The sequence below is a fragment of the Anarrhichthys ocellatus genome, unplaced genomic scaffold (genome assembly GCF_004355925.1).
Source record: "Anarrhichthys ocellatus isolate YVR2014 unplaced genomic scaffold, GSC_Weel_1.0 scaffold19, whole genome shotgun sequence".
NCBI lineage: Eukaryota > Metazoa > Chordata > Actinopteri > Perciformes > Anarhichadidae > Anarrhichthys > Anarrhichthys ocellatus.
Genome location: NW_022280049.1, coordinates 6943452 through 6965215, shown reverse-complemented (window position 1 = coordinate 6965215; position 21764 = coordinate 6943452). Strand labels below are relative to the sequence as shown.

The window sequence follows — 21764 nt, the reverse complement described above, 5'->3', positions numbered from 1 at the left end:
ACATCCGGTTGTCTCCGCTGCACTCTCACTCGGGGAAACAACACTCGAGTGGAGTGGATAAACAAGTGTATCTGTGAGGCAACGAGGTAAACACGGAGGTGACAGGTGACACTTCCAACGGCGCCGTGACAAGTTTCATTTACATGTAGCTCAAGGTACAGAGCCGGTGTAATTTCACAGCGATTTGAGGGCTTTTCCGTGAGTTTTTTTTTTTCCGTGGTGGCACGCGCGGAGGTGCACTCGCCACTAATGTGGCGGTAAATAAGAAGCAGGGTAGACTAAGGCCTCCAGTCGGTAATCACCACGAGGCCAACGGCAACCAAATCAATTCCGCTCTCAGAGAAAGCATTCGTTCACGCCTCTTTGCATGAGGAGATCCTGCCTGACACACTCGCCTGGTGAGAGTGAACGCTGGGAAGCTGGCTGTACTGAATTCAGATGAAACATCTAACACGAGGCCTGTCCAAGTGGTTTCATCCGTTCACAAAGCACCTCAGCGACGTATGTATGCTGAACAGGTTATGCAGGGACAGAAGAGATGATGCCTCTTTTAAAGGCAGTTTGAAACCTCAGTGATTAGGTTGTGTTTCATTAGGTTTTATTATTCCAAAATGTACCTTTTATAGTACTTTTTTCTCCGACTTCAAAGACAGCCGTGCTCGGATTTAATAAATGAACCGGCTCCATCTCTCTCACCTCGAGACACTTGAGCAAAGTGCAAAGTTACCCGGAATATTTTAGCAGCCGACTATAGTTCTGATCGGTTAAACGCGTAATGTTGGCACATGTGCGGCTGCCGCCCGAGGGAAGGCGGCGATGAGTGTTGCTCGAAGGTGCCAAGATGATGTCATACGCTCATTTGCATATTCATTTGCCACATCAGGCATCTTTGAGTTGGATAAATCGGCGTCGGCTGCACACATTTGTGGACAAATGCTTGTGGAGTCATCACATTGACATCCTTCTGCCATGGTTGTTATAATAATAGTTATGTGTAGCTACAGTGGTGAGCTTGGAGACATAGTTTACAACTTTGTTATCCAAAAAGCAATTTCTTTTGAATGAAGGGTGATTTTAATGCTGCACTAAGCCACAGAGAAATGTGGAGGCTTTTAGTGTCTTTCAGCTCATTGTTTTGGTTTTACAGATGGCAACTTTACTGTTTAGCTTCACTCTCAGCTCTCACACCAACCCTGTTTCAAGCAACAGCAGACAGAGTAGCTAGCCGGTGAACATTAGCAGCTAGAGAGTCCGATATCTTCTTCGGGAGGTGGTGGAGACCAAAACTGAGCTAAAAGGAGAGAAAATATTGGGCTTAACGTCATCAGGTGGACAGAAACACGACTCTAAACGAATGCTAATGTTGCTAATGAAAAACAAAATGTATCTTGAGAAATAGCGTTAAAAGAATCTCTTTAAATCCCACGAGAGAGAGAGAGAGAGATTTCCACTGACTGAAATGAAGTGGCTGAATTAACATGAGACCTATTCACAGAAAACACTGTTTTTCAGTGAGCTGTGGATCTGGAGCCTCAGAATAATTTACTTTATACTGCAGAAGTCAACAAATGCTTAAGGAAGCTTTCCCCTGTTTGTCCATTCATTATCGTAACAGTGCAGATGGATAGCCGGGCTTTTCGCGGGGGAATAGCGGTAAAAAAAACAACAAAAAAAACGCGTTAGAGGGATGGGTGTGTGTAAAATTACGGCATGTAGAAAATACATTCTCTGAGGAAATAAAAGAAGAGGCGAGAGAACGCAGCGACGAGGAGGGTAAAAATATTCCCTCTCTTCCAGCAGAACTAGAAGAGAGTTATGAGGAGTCTGCCAATGCAGCAAACAGCTGGCCTCATTTGCATAATACCCATCAGGCCTCTCTTTCCCTCCGGCTGCTTGTCAACTCACGACCGAGACGTAACACGAATGAACACACACACGGCGCCGTCTTTCACCGTGTCGGCACCTGCCAATACATTTATATAGGCAGCAGGTATCTGATACTGTATCAAAGCTCAATTGAAAGTCTTTTAACGCTTTCATTTATTAGAGCCCACTAATTGCCTCTGCAGAGGGAGAGACAGATGAAGTGATTTAGCTTTTACGCTGATAATAAAATGATCATAAAACGGCCTTCTAGAAAACAAAGAATACAGACCGAGGAATCAGACTGCTGCTGCGTGACTGCGGTGAGACAGAGAAGAGGGCGCTGAGGGAGAAATACACCGTAGCCAAAAGGCATGAAAGGGGAAGGCCTCTCATCAGAAGGTGCTGCGGGGTGTCATCACAGCAATAGCTGCCCGGCAATAAGAGAGATCACACAGCGAGGGGGGGGTTTCTGGATCTTAACAGCGAAGCTTCAGTTTAAACGTCCAAAGGACATTGCTACGTCTCCTTTTACATTTCACAGATTGCTTTCTCCTAAGAGTGCACACACACACACACACACACACACACACACACAGAGACAGACACAGACAGAGTGGTGGTTTAATGATTGCGGCTGCCACAGAGCGGTTAGTTATTTAGCGATACTGTTTAGAACAGAACATGATTGGAGACGAGCCGTTTGCCCCGAGGATTAACATTACAGCTCTTTTGGCCGGATTAGCTGCAATGATCAGCATTGATCTCTGCCGTCACTTTAAGAGGCCGACGGTGCGTATCATCGGCCCTCAAGAGTGCCGTCGTCTCCGTCTCCTCAGTGAATCCCCTCCTTCACACCTCCTGAATCACACACTTTTTTTTCAAAAGCCTGGCCGGCTGTTATTTAAAATGTTCCGGCCGCGAACCCGAGGTCGGCGGTTCCAAGTCGGGGCAGGGCCGAGCGCTCGGCGCCCGCTGACCGCGCGTGGTGGGTGGGGGGGGGGGGGGGGGTCGCTGCGGTCAATCCCCGGCTCTTCTGCTGCAGCCTCCACGCAGTCTGCCGGAGTGGGTTGGGGGCCTTTTAGGCGGCAGCAGCAGCATGTAGCCGGTGTCCCGGGTTCACGCTGTCAAGGATTTAATTCATAGTTTAAATCCGGAGTCGTCTGTGACATTTGAATAAAAGAATTATGAGCACTGGTGGAAGAAGTATTCAGATCCTTTTTAAAGTAAAAGGCATCAATTATAATTTAAAATTACATTTAAACTCTAACTTAATTAAACCAAATGCACTTAAAACAGTGAAAGTATCTCCTTTTAGAGTATAATAAATTATGTTATGGAGTTCTTGTTATTGACTTAACATACAGTATAAGCAGCTTTTTAGTGTTTTAACACTTTTTATATGCTGCCAAATAAAGTTTTTATTGTTCCATTGTTCCAGTAAGTCCATGTTACGAGGCTGTAGGCTGCTTCACATAACACATTACAGAAGCCACTCTTCAGTTATATGTGACTGAAGTATTACTAATAGTAATACTCATTCATCAATGGAGGGATCATTTTTTAGGATATTTCCAAACTGAAGCTATTTGATGTTGTCCTGAACCTGCAGGCTGCACATGTTTATTTTTTTTAATCTATTAATCAAATTATTATTATTTTTTTGATTAGTCAATTAATGTAATGACTTGATTATTATAACAATTCATCTATATATTCCTGATTCATTTGTAACAAGTAATTTACCCAAAATAATATAAAATTAATTTGCTTCTCTAAAAAACAAACCAAAGTAACGAGATGTTTGTATGAAAATGCTGAACCTCTAATTCAAAAGGATTCTTGTGACTCATAAATTACTTTAATTTAACATAGCAACCCTTTCCCTTAACAGGACGATCAGTACTTTTACTTCAGTACTTGACTTAAAGTGTTTCTGGATTGATTTCCTCACTGGAGTAATATGTATTTTTTTTTTTATGGTGTGGGGCAAAGGGGAATAAGTGAAAGGATTTACAGACTGTTGCAGTCTCCCTCATACGTGGCCGTTAAAGTAAACAGAAAATATACAACAGCCGAATAACGACTATATGACGCATGGTGAAACGTTATGTTAGCGTGACAGCAGCTGTGCATAAATTACTTTTAACACGAAGAAACATTTAGAAAATCAATTGTAAGGGACTACTAACAGAAACACGTCCTGTTAAGCCTAATGCATCATGCTTTGGTCGGGACAAAACTCAAACGTTTCACCTCTCCACAACGTGCTCCTGAGATGCTTTCGCTTTCAGAACCTTGTGATTGACAGGTCACTACCAGAGCCGTGTACCTCACTCCTCCACAGTCCAAATATGGTCACTTCCGCTCGCTGGTTGCAAAAAGTCAAGATGGCGACAGCCAAAACGGCAAACTCGAGGCTTCATAACGTCAGTCCACAAACCGATGGGTGACGTCTCGACGCTACACAGTCTATGCTTCATACATCAGAATCACAAGCTGGGATGAAGCTTCCACTTGACACAGTTTACAGAGCTCCACCTTGTTGGGCCTCTGTCTTAAACACCGCCATTCTTAAGAGGATCGTGGGTAACGTTATGCAAATCAACCTAGTTTTATAATCAATTACGTCGACGGATCCTCACCACGTTGCTGATGTGGGATTGACGATGCCGTGCTGCGCTGCTTTAATGCAATGACATTTAGTCCCCAGGAAGCTCATCCTAGTTAATACTTCTACTTCTCCACCAGTAAAATATAATGAATAACAAGGCAGCTTCATCTCGGATGATAAAAAACTCAGTCCGAAACGGCTAATAAGATATCCGACTATTCCATAACAGCTCATGTCTGGCGCTCATAAAAATATGGTAATAAAAATCTTTATTACTCTTGGCGTTACAAAACAATACACGGTGAACCCCTACTGCTCGCTCTTTAGTATTATTCATTAGGTTCTGATACAGGCCAGTGGCTGTTCCTAACTCTGTCTACGTCCCTGTGTGTGTGTGTGTGTGTGTGTGTGTGTGTGTGTGTGTGTGTGTGTGCGCGTGTGGGGTAGGGACTTTTAATAAAAAAATGCCCCGCTGGGCTCTGCGTTGCCAGTTTGCCAATCAGAGCATAGCCACAATATGCAAATCACACACACACATACACACATGGACGTAAACACACTGACACACAGGAGCAGACACACACACACAGTGGGAGAAGGAGTGTTTTGATCTAGCAGGGCCATTACAGACATTTTAAAATCCTATGAATATAAAAAGGAGAGAGAGGGAGAAGGGTGTGAGCGAGAGGGGGAAGATGAGAGAGACGGGCGAGAGAGCATCGCAGAAAGACAGAGAGGGAGGGAGGAGAGAGGGGGAGGAAAGTGAGAGGAAACAAGGTTTTCTGTTTCGGTTTTTTTTTCTGTTTACGATTTAGTTCTCGGGGAGACGGAACGAGAGAATGCATCAGAGAGATTACACGGAAGATAGACGATTAAATGGCTCTCTCGGTCTTTCTCTGCCAATTTCTTATTTTTATTTTTTCCGCATTGTTTCTTTTTTTCCCAGTTCGGTGTATTGTTCCTTGATATTAGTCTGGCGGTGAGAGATGAAAGTCGGCCCAAAGCCTGAGATTTATGGAAATGCTCAGTATCGATGAACAGGCAGCATGATTGGTTGATTGAACGAAAGGCCTCCTGCAGTCACAACAAATGCCTCGTCGTGGTGGGGCCGGCTGAAATGGACCTTAATGTTGGAGTCAACTGACAAACTCCGGCTAACAACCATGACTGATCACTGGCTTATTTGGTGGATGTGAGAAGTTATTAGACTGCAGGTACCAAATCATCAGCTTCTAGAAGAACTGTTTGAGAGGAGAGGAGGGAGAGGAGAGGAAAAAAGAGGGAGAGGAGAGAAGAGTATAGTAGAGGAGAGTAGGGTGGGGACAGGAGAGGAAAAAAGGAGAGAGGAGACAAGAGGGAGAGGGGAGGAGAGGAGAGGAAAGAAGAGGGAGAGGAGAGTAGGGCGAGGAAAAAAGGAGAGGAGTGGAGAGGAAAAAAGAGGGGAGATGATATGAGACAAGAGGGGAGGAGGAGAGAAGAGGGGAGGAAAGGAAAGGGGAGGGGAGAAGAGTATAGTAGAGGAGAGTAGGGCGGGGACAGGAGAGGAAAAAAGGAGAGAGGAGACAAGAGGGAGAGGGGAGGAGAGGAGAGGAAAGAAGAGGGAGAGGAGAGTAGGCCGAGGACAGGAGAGGAAAAAAGGATAGGAAAGAAGTGGAGTGGAGAGGAAAAAAGAGGGGAGATGATATGAGACAAGAGGGGGTGAGGAGAGGAGAGGGGAGGAAAGGAAAGGGGAGGGGAGGGGAGACGATAGGAGAGGAGAGAGGAGAGGCAGCTAATAGGGTGATTAGGGGGGAGGAGAGCTGCTGTTGAGAAAAAAGAGCCAGTGTTGGATTATTTTCTCCTCTTAAGAGCTTACAGAGAACCAGCCGGTGTTTTACACCTCAGCTCTTAAGACCCCCAAATCCCCCGATTTAGACTTAAACTGCATAGAGAGGGAGGAGAGGAAGAAGGGAGGATGAGCGAGAGAGGAAATAAAAGGAAAGTGGGGGAGTAGGAGAGAAAGAGAGAAAGTAATAGAAGACGAGTCAAGGAGGGAGATAAAGAGAGAGGGTCAGTGTTCGTTTAGAGTATATACCCTTGAAGCACACAGGAAACAATGTGTTAGGAGTAAACAGAAGGGAGACGTATACAGGTGTCATTTCCAGCTGATTAAGGGAAGATCCCTGCCTCTGAAAGACAAACAGTGAGCGTTTGTGCGCCACCAGCTCGCTCACCTGTCACCCGGCGAGTGTTTCTGCACCGCCACGGTGTGAAATACTCTGGCTGCAGTGTAAAAACACACACAGCTCACCTGCGTGGGTGTCATGTGGTTTCATAGCTCCGTGGCTGTCGGGGCCCGGGCCGAGGGCCAATGCTGTTTTTTTAGATGCAAAAATATTATAGATATTTTTTTTTTGCATTTAAAAATCATTTGGTCCAAATCAGGCAGCAGCCTCCGGTTCTGCTGAGTGAAGCCAACGCCTAAGTGTCTCAAAACTTGCATTCTCTCTACTGGCCACCAGGGGACGACTCCTCTGGTTGCAAAAGAAAAGTCAGATTGTATAGAAGTCTGTGAGAAAATGACTCTACTTCTCACTTGATTTATTACCTCAGTAAACATTGTAAACATGAGTTTATGCTCTCAATCTCTTTTTAGGGGTTCTAAAACGCCGGGCTATTGTGGACGCCAGGCGTAAACGTAACAAAAATCTTGCTTTTAGAACGAAAAGGCATTCGTGCGGATGTGGCCGAAAACACAAACAAGCTGCTTTGTCTTTGTCTTCTATTCAAGATTAGGCGTTCCAATGAATGTACATTGTGTCTGAAGAGGCAAAACTTGCTGCGATACTGGCAGCAAAATTTCCACTTGTTAGCAAAATGCTAGTTGAACCCAACTAAAGAACAATTAGCATCATATAAGATAATGCGTGTATTTTGCATGCTGTAGACATGCGGAGCAGAGATCTACCATGCTGTTTCAATACAGGCCAAAACCCCCCAAACTTCATAGGTTTTGTTGTCGTTGTCTTAGAAGTGTGTATTAATCCACACAAAACGTCCCGTCAGTGTAAGAGACATTTGGTTGACGTGACGCCATTGATTTTGTGTACAAAAGGGACTCATTCAGTCCTCTGGGGATTCATGAAAGTGTGTGTGAATAAACACGCAAATGTATAGAGACACACACACACATTTGATGCCCTATTGTACTCCCGAGGACCCCCCCCCCCCCCCCCTCTCAAGAGGCACTTATTTAGTTTGTACACAGGCGTCACACTGAGAACCACACACAGACAGACCACACGCACGGCCGGCACAAACACACACCTGTCAGTCATTCTCTTTTTATTCCCTAATTAAAAAAAGAGGTGTGTGCGTGTGTGTGTGACTATATAAAGGCCTTTTTTCTCCATTAGTACAGGTATGTGTGCATGTGTTGCGTATATTAACAAAGGGGGGTTTTCTCCCCCGCTGAACGGAGCGTGTCTCAAAGAGACAGAGTGTGCGTCGGTGTGAGTAGGAGGTGTTGTGTTCGCTATTAATCACAGCGGAGAATCTCCCTCCCCTGTTCGGGTAATGCAGATGTCATCCAGAGCAGGAACTCCAGCGTGCCGCTACCTGGCTGCTGCCTGCTGAAGTGGCTCCAGCAGTATTGTTTGTCTTGATAGAATTGAATTGAATTTTCTTAACATTATTATAGCCTACCATACTGTACCCATACGTTGCATTGGCCGCAGTTATGCAGCGTGCTCTGGAGATCCCGGGGAAAGAAGTAAGAGTAAGAAGACCTCCGTTCAAAATCCAATTTGTTGCATTTGTAATAAAGCGAATTTACTTTTAAAAATCCAGTGGTGGTGCGTCACCTTGCTCACCAGTATGTTGTGTGGTTCACTCTGTACGTCTAAGACGGTAAATTAAAAAGTCTGCTTCGCTAGTCGCTTCAAGTTCAGACATGTCTGTAACAACAAGACAGAGAGGAGAGAAAGGCTTGAATATTTTAGACTGCAGAGATTACAGCAAAAGAAAACAACAAAGACTTATTTCTTTACCTACAAAAATAATAATAAATTGTCTTTTTTTTTTGTCACAAAATAAAAAGGTATCGATAAGGAACCGAACCGATAAGCGATAAACTTCGAACGATACCCATCCCTAGTTGTGGGATACCATCCCTGGGTGTTATGGAAACGGATGATGAGTCAAGTTACAGATTTACATTTCATTTCTTGTATGCTAACAAATGAATTGTGAAACTCTCTGTCGTAGGATGTTAGTAGTAATGGAAGAACAGCTCAGTGAGAGACAGCTGACGGAAGGACTCGCAGTCTCATTGGTTGAAACAAACACCTCCGTGTGCAGTCAAAGAGACAAAAGACAGGGAGTGTGAGAGCAGAGAATTTGTCTTTGAAAGTACAATAAAAAAAATATAAAAAAAGCTGTCCAGCCACAGTACAGTAAGTTATCGATATAAGCTAGTTCAGATTGCTCTGGAAAAGCCAGAAGTGAAGTGGAGTCGACGGCGTCTAGAGACTTGTCTTTTTAGTATTTATTACAGTTTGATTGGCTGTCAAACATCCTTTGTTGCACCTTAATTACTGCAGGATAAATGTCACCTCCATCACTCTTATTACAGAGGTGAGCGGCACCATAATACGAACATAACTCTCAGCAATGCTTTGCTCAGTTTGAACAGAGGTCTAATCCACCAGAATAATTAATAACACCTGTGTGGGCGTGCTGGCCCTTTAACTCGACCAGAGACAGTTTAGCTATGAATCATAGAAAAAAAAATAATCACAAAATAAACATGCACTGCAAATTGAATCTAATAGATACAGAGCCAGCACACAGAATATGAAACAATTAAGCTACAATGCGTTAAACATGTGCAACACACACAGCAACAAGTCCTGTGACATCGTGGAGAAATGTCCACGTAGCGGCGGGACAAATGGTTCTCGAAGCCGATGGTCTCACTTGTCACGGATCGGAAGTTTCTTTACAAAAAAGAAGAGCCAGAAAAAGATGCTGTGATGGGCCGAGGGTGAGCTGGAAAGCTCTCGTCTTGGCACGCTGGATGGTGCACTAGGTGAAAAAGCAGAATTGATTCAATGGAAGGTCGGTGTTAGTTGTTGTTGTTGCTGAGGAGGTGAGGTACTGTGCTTCTTTTCACATGTGACCGTGTGTGTCTTTGTTCTCTCTGCAAATCGATGTGTGGAGGCCGAGAAAAGAGAAAAGATCTGTTGAAAATGCGACGGGTTGGACGCTACAAGTGTCAAAGGTGGTTTCAAAGGGAGATTATTGAAAATTTAAGCTTGTAAAATAAAGTACAAAGAAAGTAAATAAATATATTCCCTCTTAAAATAGCAACATAGCATTTTAGCTATCGGCTTATCAATTTGTGAAGGAAAGTTTCCTAATTTTCGTGGCACAGCTCCAGTAGACGGATGACTCCGGGTCCTGCTAATACAGATTGAAGTGTTTAGCTTGGCTAGCCGGCTCCAGGATGTGATCCATCAGAAAACAAGGCTAATGTTTTCAGCTAAACCACTCCTGGTGCAATTATATGGTCCACTGGCATTGATCATAGCTCCTCTTCTTCAATCTATTCTCCTCTATCCCTCTCTCGCCCCCTTTAATGGCTAAGTCGGTGTTAAATGTTTGATAAATGGCTTTTGAGACCGCTTTCCCATGGATTTATTAAAATTCTATAAAAACCTTCTTTTCTGTGTGTGTTTGTGCTAGTGGAAGAAAGTGAGGGCAAAAGGCATACTATTATACTGTGTGTGTGTGTGTGTGTGTGTGTGTGTGTGTGTGTGTGTTTGTGCGTGCGTGTGTGTGTGTGTGTGTGTGTTCTTGTGCGTGTGCGTGTATCAAATGCTCTGGTTAGCTTCGCTGTCTTTTCAGACGTGCAGCCCCTGAGATGTCACCGTGTTAATGCTAACAAGTTAGCCGAATTAGCAAACCTATTTTCACATCCTGCAGATTCAGAGCAACACTGAAATAAATTTAAAGTAACTCGTCTTCCATGTGACAAATGTAAGTTCAATATCAACACACTATTTAGCTTTATTTTAGTCACTAACCCCGGAGAAATGTATCTGTCCCATTAGCCGTTAGCTAGGTGTGTGATGCTCTTCACTAGCTAGCTGCTAGCTGTCTGTCTGCCATGCAGTGCTGAGCAGTAGCTTAAAGTGGGTTTATTGAAGCTTTTTGGCTGAAAACAGTTGCTGCTGCTTGAAACATAGTTTAAGTGAGAGGTAACACTAAACTGTATATATGCTGTAAAACAGAAACTCTTTGCTAAAATAAGACTAACGGCTAACGCTTTAGCCGCTAAAACCCTGCAGAGTTGGGGGGGACTCTTTCTTTGTGACTGTGAGTGACCCCTTTCATGTGTAGTAATTCAGTGTTAATACAAAAAAAATATTAATAAGTGAAACTTCCAAATCAAAATGTATAACATAGCTCAGTTAGACAGTTGAATGTTGAGAAAGGGAAAGAAAGAAAGAAAGAACATGAAGCCAGAATACACCAAAACACCCACACATACCACTTAGTTTGACCTTAAAAGGACCCTCTTTTAAAGTGAGGAACTACCACAGTCTAAATCGGCTGGTCCTAAGTAAAGCATCGGATACACACAACAAAGACACACACACACACACACACACACACACTCACACATCCTCACACATGCACATGCTAGTTGAAGGCCAATTAGCGCTGGGTGAAAACGACGGACTTTTTTGAAGCAATGTTTCAATGACGACATTTAATTGGATGGTAAATCAACTCCTTATCTGCCTCTCCACAGCTTGGTGTGGGGAGAATGAGATGGAGGAAGAGAGGGAGAGAAAGAGAGAGCGAGGTGGAATAGGAAAAAGGGGGACAGAGAGGAAGAGGGGGGAGTGAGTGAGCAAAGAGACGAAGAGAGGCAGAACCGGTGTGTGTGTACAGTAGTATAAAGTGACCTTACATTGCTAGAGTGGCAACTCTGAGACTCTGTAGTGGCCTCGGCTGATAGGAGGCAGTTAGTAAAGACAACAGCAGAGGACGGCAACCATGATCACTGTGATGGATGTGCATCAAGGAAACCTTCTGCTCAAAAACAGCAGCCGGGATGAGTCAACCAGTCGCCTCATTGTTGTTCTTCCGTTAAAGTAATACTTCAAAAGAGTAATGCTTTTTCACTGCAAACATTCTGACACGTCACACAGCCTAATTGTGACTCATTTAAACTACGGTGGCTTGTGCTTAGGTGTCACAGTAAGCTAGCTGGCAAGCACGCACAACACCAGGACCATTTACAAGGCTTCCATGAATGGAAATCTTTTACATCTATACACCTTTTATTACTGTGACGATGGTAACGTTCGGGCTCTGAAAAAGGCCAATTTTCTCTCACCAAAATATCAGGTTATATGTGTCAATATCGAAAAAAATATTTCACACGAACACATCACATATGGACACATGTTATTTTTGAACATTTAACACGTAATTAAAGCTATGAAATATCTAATATCTTTGAGCACTCTGTAATACCTACATTTGAGAAATCCTTGGTAAAAATAATCTCTTTTTTGATTTATTTTTAAATTTAGATAACTAATCCTGGCCAATTTATCAAATCTTCAAATCTAATATTAGTCAGGGTCAAGTTTTATTTGATCGAGGACAGTGTAGAGGCGGGTAGAGAGCGGTAGAGGGTCGTATGACATCCAAGAACGGGCCCACAGCTGGATTCAAAAACCCGGGACGTCGCGTAAAACACCCCGCGGGCTAGAAAAAGCACACACAGCTGTGGGCATCATCACCACTGAGTGTGCAAAACTGCCATCAACAATGTCACGTGACGCAGCAGGACTACAGCCCCCAGCGAGAGAGACACCGAGCTAGTCTGAGAACGTAAGTCCTTCATGTCGTCAACAATGGAGTATGAGTGCAGTTCACAGGAGCTCCACAATATTTCAGCTCCACAAGCCTGACTTTTTATCTGAGAGGTGGTGATGAAAGTGTGTGAAGGAGGCACATGAGGTGGTGAGACCTACTTTTTATATGTTCTCCACAATCTTTAGATTATTAGGCAGGCTGACTCATACACAAACATGCACATATCAGTGTGCACACTGAATCCCACAAAGCAGCTGTTGAACCAACACACACGCACTCACACCATCTCCTCTGAGGGCAGTGCTTATGATCTATCTAGCATGCTGGTAATCCCAGTGATGGCGGTCACTCCAGCTCTGTAAACAGCTGAAATATGGATGATAAAAGGAGCAGATGAAACTGAATAAACGAGGAGCCCGTGGATCAAAAAAAAAAAAAAAGTCCTTGAAGATTTTCCAAACCCTGTTGGACCTCAGTCTGAACCGCGCCTCCCCCTCCAAAACTTCAATCACGCCGACTGGATGATGGACACTTCTTATTTGACTTTGACATTTTTTTTCATGACGGCAAATCAACAGCTCTTTTTTTTCCTCTCTCTCCGGTATCGAGGAGGGACCGCGTTAAAAGGACGCCGTTTCGGTTACTTTGTGTAATTTAGCCAGCGAAGTAAACAGCGTCCTGAGAAAAACAGTTCTAAAGTAAGAAGAGGAAGAGGAGCGGGCGAGCCGGTGGGTCTCGGAGGACAGAGAAAGAAGGTGTTTACATTGATTCGGCTCTAGATTGGATTCTGTTTGACTTTGTCTCTGCGTAATCTTTTTTCCATTTCTTTGCTCATTATCCTCCCTCATTCTCTCTTTGCGTCTCCTCTTTTCTCTCTTTCATCTTCTCTGCCTGCCAATCTCAAACCACCTCTCTATGTTATTGTAGATATGAATAGCCTGTATGTCTTTAGGGATGTTTTTATTAATTCATATTTTGTCATCCCACATGCTTTCACTGAGCCATTCATCTCACACACACATTTACATGGAGAGGAGCCTGTTTCTTCACTCACAGACACATTACTATAATTACCTCTTAATGATTTTTAATTCCAGTACAAAAGAAAGAAACCCCTCTGGTGGATTGGAACCATGAAAAAGACAGCGTTCTCTAAAAGGGAGTCCTGTGAGCGGGTTCACATTAACACATGTTTGTGATGCAGTTTTTATAGGCGGCTGCGTGTGGAGTGTGAACCGGCTCCTCACTAATGTGACAAATGGATGTAATAAGCACTCATTCGGCCAATCAGAACGGAGCATCGGGCCATAATTTGTTCCATATGTGGGACATGTTACAACTTTTCCAGACAATAATCACTATTCAACCCTCTGTATGTACACAGGCGCTTCTTAATATTTGATAAAGTGATTACAAAGCCAATGGTCAACCAGTCAGAGTGCTGTCTACGTTTCACTGTAGACCTTCACTTTCATTTCAATTCAAGGTCTCAAAGCTCAGCGATGAATTAAACATATTTCTGAGGATTAGAGATGTATGAAATATGTATTATAGTTTCATGTAAGCCCACTACAGTGTAGTCTTATGTAAAGCAGACCAAAAGTCAAACATTCCTGTGTGCACATATAACAGGGGTCTTTCTCTTCACTATCTATGGTCCATTATTTATACGGATGGAACAGTACACATACATAAACACGTTTGATTGGATGGATTATACACAAATATTTACAGGTTTTCATTTAACAGTCACACACTCACCTGGGATTGGCTTTTATAGCTGCATGTTTACCTTGGATGCTGTAACCTACTATCAAAAATGACGTAAAGATATATAAATAACACAAATATGTACACCTTACAACTATCATATGAAGGTACAAACACACTTAGAATCTACACAAGGTTTTTTATACTAGACACAGTCACGACAATTTAAAGCTGAAGTTAGTTTAGTTCGGTTCCAAAGCCAAAATGGACCAACGGATCTATATTGTGATCAATACAAATGGCAGAAATGTAATGCAATCTGATTTGGTAACCGAATAAAAAAAGTAATTTGTAGAACTGTGCTTCTTTGCTACCCCCCCCTTACATCCACACTGTACGTGATATGATTTAATCTAACTACATTCTCAGTGGGTATTGATACGCGTCTCCAGTGTCCACATTGAGATCAGATCGCTCTCTCCAGTATTGCCTCCCCTGTCGTTGCTGTACGCTGTGTTCAGTGTGGTCGCAGCGAGGTGTAAAAGGGAGTTATGAGGTAACGCAACAACAGCACGGTACCAACCTCAATGCTGTTTCTTTGAGCACTTTGTGACACCAGAGAACAAAGATATGCACCTACATTTGATTTCAATAAGTGAGTATTGCTGATGATGCAGAATGACGTCCAACAGTCCTCATGACTTCATGTGCACAGCCCTCTGTCAGTTTGAACACGAACAGATGTTTCCTTTTATGTAGTCCTATTCCTGTGTCACATTTCCTTGTTAGTTTGTATCCTATTTAGTCAACCTCATCCTGTTTTAGTTGGTGTCTGGTCATTTTAGTCATGTGATGAAAGCTGTTGAGATTTCAGTCTTTTTTGTTTTGGTCATCAGATTATGTTGAACATTTCAGTAAATCTAGTTTAGCCAATATATCACCTCGTTTCTCATCCAAAGCCCTGTTGTCGCCATTGATAACTTTAACTTAAGCAAGTTACTGCGAGTCCTCCTGACTTGTGGGTAAAACAGTAAATGGAGTTATACTTGTACAGCGCTTTTTTCTTCCTCTTCCGACCACTCAAAGCACTTTAACTCTATGCCACCTGCCCATCAGGACTCGAACTAATCCTTCGCACACCGCAGGAACAGCCTGCGGGAGCAATTTGGGGTTAAGTGTCTTCACTAGACTAGCGAATCCGGGGATCACGTTTTAGTAGAATGTCCAATATCTCTGCCGATCTTTGCTCGCAATCTAACATTATTTATGTATATTATTTGGATGACACGCAGTTATAAGAGAAAGCTTAACCACCATGCAAAGTTATCAATACAGTGTGTGTGTGTCTGTGCCAGTGCCAGTGCCAGCCAATCAGCAGAAAAATTTAAATAAGAAAAATATTTTGCATTTGTTTAATAATTTCTGTCGTTATTGAAGCAAAAATGCCAAATATTCTCTCGTCCCAGATTCTCCATTGTTTTCATCAGGATTTTCTTCCGATGTTCGCGGGCAGAACAATCGATTAATTAAGAAAGCAATCAGCGTGTTAATCAATAATGGAAGTGGGTTAGTTTTAGCAGCGCTGTGTGTGACAGTGTACCTGTCCATGACTGAGTGTGTCTGCCTTTAGGTTGGTGTGTGTGTGCGTGCGTTCATTTGTGTAGACGTCTATCTATCTGAGCAGCAATTTCAGAGAGAAAAGATTTCTGCCTCAGTAATTGCCTCGGCTATATCCCCCCCCCCTCCTCTTTCTCTGTCTCATTTTCCTTTGGTATCTATTTTCTCTCTGAATTCTGTCCTCTCTCCTCCTGCAGACTTTCTCTCCGGCTCTCACTCATCTTTCTTTTTTTTAAATTTCATATTCCCTCCATCTCTTAGTCCTTGACATTAACCGTGATCTCACAGTTAGACACACTAACGCACACACACACACACACACACACACACACGTAGTCACGTGTCTATTAAAAGCCATTAAAGACGGTTTGTATTCACCGAGCTCGGAGTGGACTTCTATCTGTGGAAAAGTGGTGTGACGTTTTTCATAATGCTCACAGTGTGCCGTCTGGTTCAGAGGTCCGTACTGCAAACAGGAGTCAAACACCAAAGCCTGGTTGTATCTTTGCTGTGCTCCAGTGAACTAAGAACAGCCGTGATGGACAGCGACGGTTATAGTGAGGCGGGAAGAGACGGATGTATGGACGGAAATAGACCGACTCAGCGAGCCTGAAAACACAAAAAGAGACATGAGTGGGAAATCATATTTAAATGTTGTTTAATTTTTACGTCCATCAAATACGGCGAGAACACTCTTTTTGGTTAGACCGCCGACAAATAGTTTGTAGTATTTGTAACAATCAAAAACGTGGTGGTCGAGTTTCAACAATTCAACTGTTTTCCTTTGTAGATGTTCAACAGATTATCTTGAACTAACAGATTATCTTGAACTAACAGATTATCTTGAACTAACAGATTATCTTGAACTAACAGATTGTTATGAACTAACAGATTATCTTGAACTAACAGATTATCTTGAACTAACAGATTGTTATGAACTAACAGATTATCTTGAACAACTCACTCAACCTGAATAGTTCAAATTCAACAAAATGATTCAGAGAGTATGTATGTATGTTCATGAGTTGTCACATATACTCTACAGATAATCTGTTAAACATTGAAAGAGAGCAGAATAGCACTGAAGTTTTATTAACATAATAAAGAATAATTGTTTTAAAGGTGCAATGTAATGGCTAGTTTTGTTCTCCAAACCACTAAAGGGCAAGGGCACTTGCCAAGAGCTTCGGCCATCTTTGTGTTTACTGGGCCGCTAGCCGTGGGTTGTAGATTCAACGTGATTGAGCACCTTTTTTTACGTTTTTGGTCGAAAGCAGCCCAAAAGATTTCTCTGGAAAGCACACGTCTTCGTCCTCCCACTGCGGTTTCCTGTTGACTCACGCTCTCATTAATACAATGTTGATGTAGAGAGTAATGAGCCTGTGTGGAGGCACGGCTCATGTCTAGGAAACAGATGGAAGTTTTGTTGTTGAGCTCAAGCAGTTTAGACTCTGTTACCACACACACACACACACAGCTAGAATCACTTTTATTGCTTTGTTATGTTAACGGTCAGTGATTTAAGGCTGGAGATGATGTCATCCTCCTCATCATGGTTAATAAACTGTTCCTGTGCTCATGTTGGTGCTATTAATAATGGTGTGCGACCGAGGTCACGGTGCTGTAATCATGTCCAACATGAGTCTCTCTGCCGTCCTCCCAGCTGTTCCTCAGTCCCGCTCCTCTTCTTTAATGAGCCTGTTTGTTGCATTGATCTAAAGCCCAGCCAGTTGCTTTGTTTTGCTTTCAATTACTTTTTTTGGAAGCGATAATTTGGCAATGGACTCGTGCTCATGTTTGTCGTAGGTTTTTAGGTCTCAGAGTCATGTGTTTCCCAGCAGCGGCAGTAACTTTTGGTTTGTTTGGACTAACTAGAAGAAACAACTCGTAAAACTGTAGTTTGCATTAGAAGCGAATAAGCCCTTTGGCTGAGCCGACACAGCAAAGACTTCCAGCTGCAGAAAAACAGTTTTAATTTGTTATTATTTGACCGCCTAACTTTCATTGTTTGGCATTGATATTTTATGTTTGGGCCCACCTTTCACGAGCATTCTAACACTGTGTTGTTGGCATCTGGTGTCACTTCAGTCTTCAGACCGGATCGCTCCTGTTCAATGGAGTAGTTGCATATGTTAAAGCTCAAGTAGCCTCCTTCTTCTTCTTCTTCTTCTTCTCCCCTGAAATAAAACTCAAGTCGGTCCAATGAATCGTGGGGCTGAAATGGTCCCTGTGGTTAACACGACTCAGGCCAAACCGCAGGCACTTTAGGGCTTTTTTTATATATTTTTTATTTGAAAACTGAAATATCTCAGCTTTCTAAATGTCCCTCTATTACTTTACTCTGCCCACATATACAAACCAGTGTTTATAAATCACAGTGAGGAGGATAAATATAATTCTACTGTATTTCATTGTGCATTGGGCTGTAGTAAACCCAATTCTACTGAGGTGGATAGAGTTTGGAGTGTGGTTTTTATTTAAAAAAAAGAAAATTCTTAAAAGCATATGACCATAATTGTAAGGAAAGGATTCAATGGTGTGTTTATGTGCTCTAAGATGCGTTCGCTAGCCTGCCCTGCTAACTAGCTCGCTGCGTAGCCTGTAGTTGTAGCCAGTTCTCAATATTCAAGGCCAAGGAGCACCTTATGAACTAACTAGGTTAAATTAGTTTAGTTTAGTTTAGTTTAGTCCCCTTAACAATAACACCCCTCAGTGGTAAAAACCAAGCCTGGAAGCTAACCGAGTTAGCGACAGTGTCCTGTTCTTTGCGTTGACACTCCAGCAACATTAGTCGGGATAACGCTGCGTTGGCCGAACACATAGCAGTCACATACAGCGAAACAACAGGCACAGTGGAGCGTTAAGGCCCGGTCGACAATACGGCAGTCAAAACAGGACTAGTCTCATACGGGCGGGAAAAGTACGCAAGATACGCTAAGCTACGCTACCGCGCTCTGAATATCTGTCTGGCTGCAAAGCTTAGCAACGCGTCTTGGCAAACTATGAAGTATTTGCATCATACACTCTGGGACAATATTTTATCTGTCACTTGCTGCTGAAAGTACAGATTACAATGAATTTATATTTTAATATATAGCGTAACACAAACTGAGCTTTAGTGTCACGTTTGAAGGCTCCAAACGGTTGTTCCAGGTGTTAGTTAACAGAACGTTTTCCCGCCATACCTCCCCTATGCCTACACTGTTAGCCCGAACTAGTTGACTTTACTAGAAAACCGCGTGGAAACCCGTTGCCTCAAACCATTTAAGTTTTTACAAATGGAGGAACTAAACAGATCAAGTTGTGTTAACATAGAACCTTAATGAATGCAGTAGACAAATTTAAGTCCACATTAGTAATCTTTACTAAAAATCATTAGTTCACTTGAATTATTTCTTTTCTTTAGTCTAAGTTTAATGAAATAACTATTTTAAGTTCAACATACATAAGCATATATAAACAAATCACTAATATAACATTATTTATTGCTACTTAAGACCATTAGTTTATTTAAGTAATGTCTTTACTTTTAATTAAATTAATTATACTATTTGATTTTGAGATTTAATGTATTGTTTCAAGAAAATTGTACAGAAGGAAAGAAATTAAACAATACATTTTAATGTTCCAATGTGTTTTAATTTTTCAAAGCATTGCATTGTAACTGTTAAAACTGAAAGAAATTCCAACTTGTCAAGAGAAGAAATGCAGCATTACACAGTAACTGTGCCTTGTGAATGACTATTCACATGCAGACATTACAACTTGACTGGATAAGGACAGAGGAACTGGGTTAAACATATCGAAACAACTGAACACCAATATGCAGTCCTGAGCATACACTGTAAAACACAAGTGGTGGAACATTCCTACTCCTCATTCAACAAACTTATAACATAATTCAAAATATGTATCTTAGTAGTGAAACATTTCCTGAGAGTCTTTGGTGACAAAGGGGGATTAAAACCATGTGAGGCTTGGTTTGGAGGGGCTAGCAGACCCCACAGTTGAGGTGTCTCTGCATATAAGACCTAAACAGAAAGCAAACTCTGCAATGAATAGTATCAAAAACAGGATTTTAAAACATTGCATGTATCACATGTATGACACATACATGTTTAGGCTTGTTCAGTAGGGATGCTGACTGTGGCACGCCTCCTGGAGCTTCCACTGTCTGCTGCCAGGTTGAACCACCTCATTGCTGTTTCACACATCATCTGTGGCGGCACGTGAGACATGATTCTTTCGACGGCATCTGTAATCACAAGCAGATCATACAAAATCCCATGAACCCTCAGTGCAACATATAGCAGACATGCAGTCTAAAAGCTAGTGGCTGTCTGGCATGTAAAGGTTTGCTATGCTATATTCAGAGCTAATATATCATATAACTATTATGTAAAGATATAGTCGAGTAATATCTACCTGAGCAGAGAATGAAGTTGAAGTTGCAAAGAGAATTTGTAAGTTTGAACACGACCTAAGACCTCTGGGTGACTTCAAATTGTTTTCATTAAATATTACAGTTACTTACACAGGAGCAAAGTCTTCGACTCCATCTGGCTGAAGGACTTTTTCCCATTTATCCCTTTCCAGTTTATTCTCTTCCCAACATCATCGTTGAACATGCAGGCAAGATGTTCCATGTAACCCGTTTTGTATCATGTCCTCTGATGGTTGCCAGGGAGGAAATCTAAAATGGATCAAAAAAGTACTGTTAACACTTTACAGAATGTTTTTTCTACAATTTCACTCTTAGTTTTTTCTACAATTTCACCAAACAAAGGCTGGCCTCGAGGTAGATCAGTTGCTCTCTCAAGTTTGTCTGAGTTCAGGAGGAAAGGTGAACCTCCCACCCCATTGTATGGTATGCCCCCTGTTGCCTGGGTCCTAATGGGAGGCTGCCTGTTACCTGCCTGCAGTATTTGAACGGGGGAAAAAGGCGCGTTTGATGTGCGGATACCCCGGTGTCTGCAGCGAGTCCGCTGTTTGACGGTGCGCGATCCGGGGGCGACCTGAGTCGACTTATGAACTCACAATATGTACACTTCCATTGCATCTTCACAAGAACCTGTGAAAACAAGAAGAAAACTATTGGCTCAACTTTCAGTTCAACAACCCAGTTCCAGTAACATTAACTCCACTGCAAAACGTTACCCAGCCTCTGCTAATAACCAACTAATGACCTCGTGCCTTGAGAAGCTAGCTAAGTTACTGCTATAAATGCAATAAATAACTCCTGCGCAACCTAACCAAACACCATTATGAAAAGCTAACGTAACGTATCGTCAGCTAGCTTAAAACACAGCACATGCAAACAAGTGTTAAAGTTATAAACTGAACCCACAGAAAATCGTTAGCGTTTAGCTTACTTGTTGAAATAAATGCTCCCAGAATGATATCTAACGTTACAGTCAATATGGTGAGAGTACACACTCACCATTCCACTTGGTTCAAAGTTGTTGCAGAAATCCCGCAGCTCCGTCAAAGCCAGGATAGGTTTCGCGGTTGGACGCAGGACGAGCAGACTCCTCTGGGCTCGTCACTGCGCTGCACACGGCACTAATGCTTAATCGAGTGAAATTCAAACGGGCCCCTCCCCCCCCCCCTTACAGAAACGTAACCTGCCAAGTTATCTCTGCTAAACATGATCATTGCACTCAATATTTCAGTTGATTAGTGCAAACTACTAAATAGATTTTGTAATGACACAGTTGTTTTACAAAACACGCAAGTATAAGTAATGACTGCTCAAAAGTTTAATTTGAAATAAATTCGGGTTTACAGTGTATCGCTAATCCAGCACCCCCCACCACTTGTAACTACAACTAGGCAGAGAAAATAGTCAATCACGACTGTGGTGTGGATGAATGTGCTGTACTCTTTCACTGCTTCTAACTCTCTGCTCTACATGTAATGTCATGGTGCTATAAGTAGTGTTGATGTCAGTCTCTCTCTCTCTCTCTTTGTTTTCTCCAGGTCAGCCTACCAAATGACTCCAGCTGCGTTGAGGAGATTTTGCGGGTATGTTGGTCGGGCACACACACACACACACACACACACACACACACACACACACACACAC

At 42.5% G+C, this 21764-nt stretch overlaps 1 protein-coding gene across 1 annotated transcript in view; it reads left to right on the top strand.

The window, feature by feature from the left end:
- Positions 1-21764, top strand: part of LOC116389309 (AF4/FMR2 family member 3-like) — an 88448-nt gene that overhangs the window by 50042 nt on the left and 16642 nt on the right. Inside the window, exon 5 of the mRNA XM_031857924.1 lies at positions 21659-21703. Within this exon, the coding sequence (XP_031713784.1) occupies positions 21659-21703 (45 nt within the window). The remainder of the gene's footprint in view (positions 1-21658; positions 21704-21764) is intronic.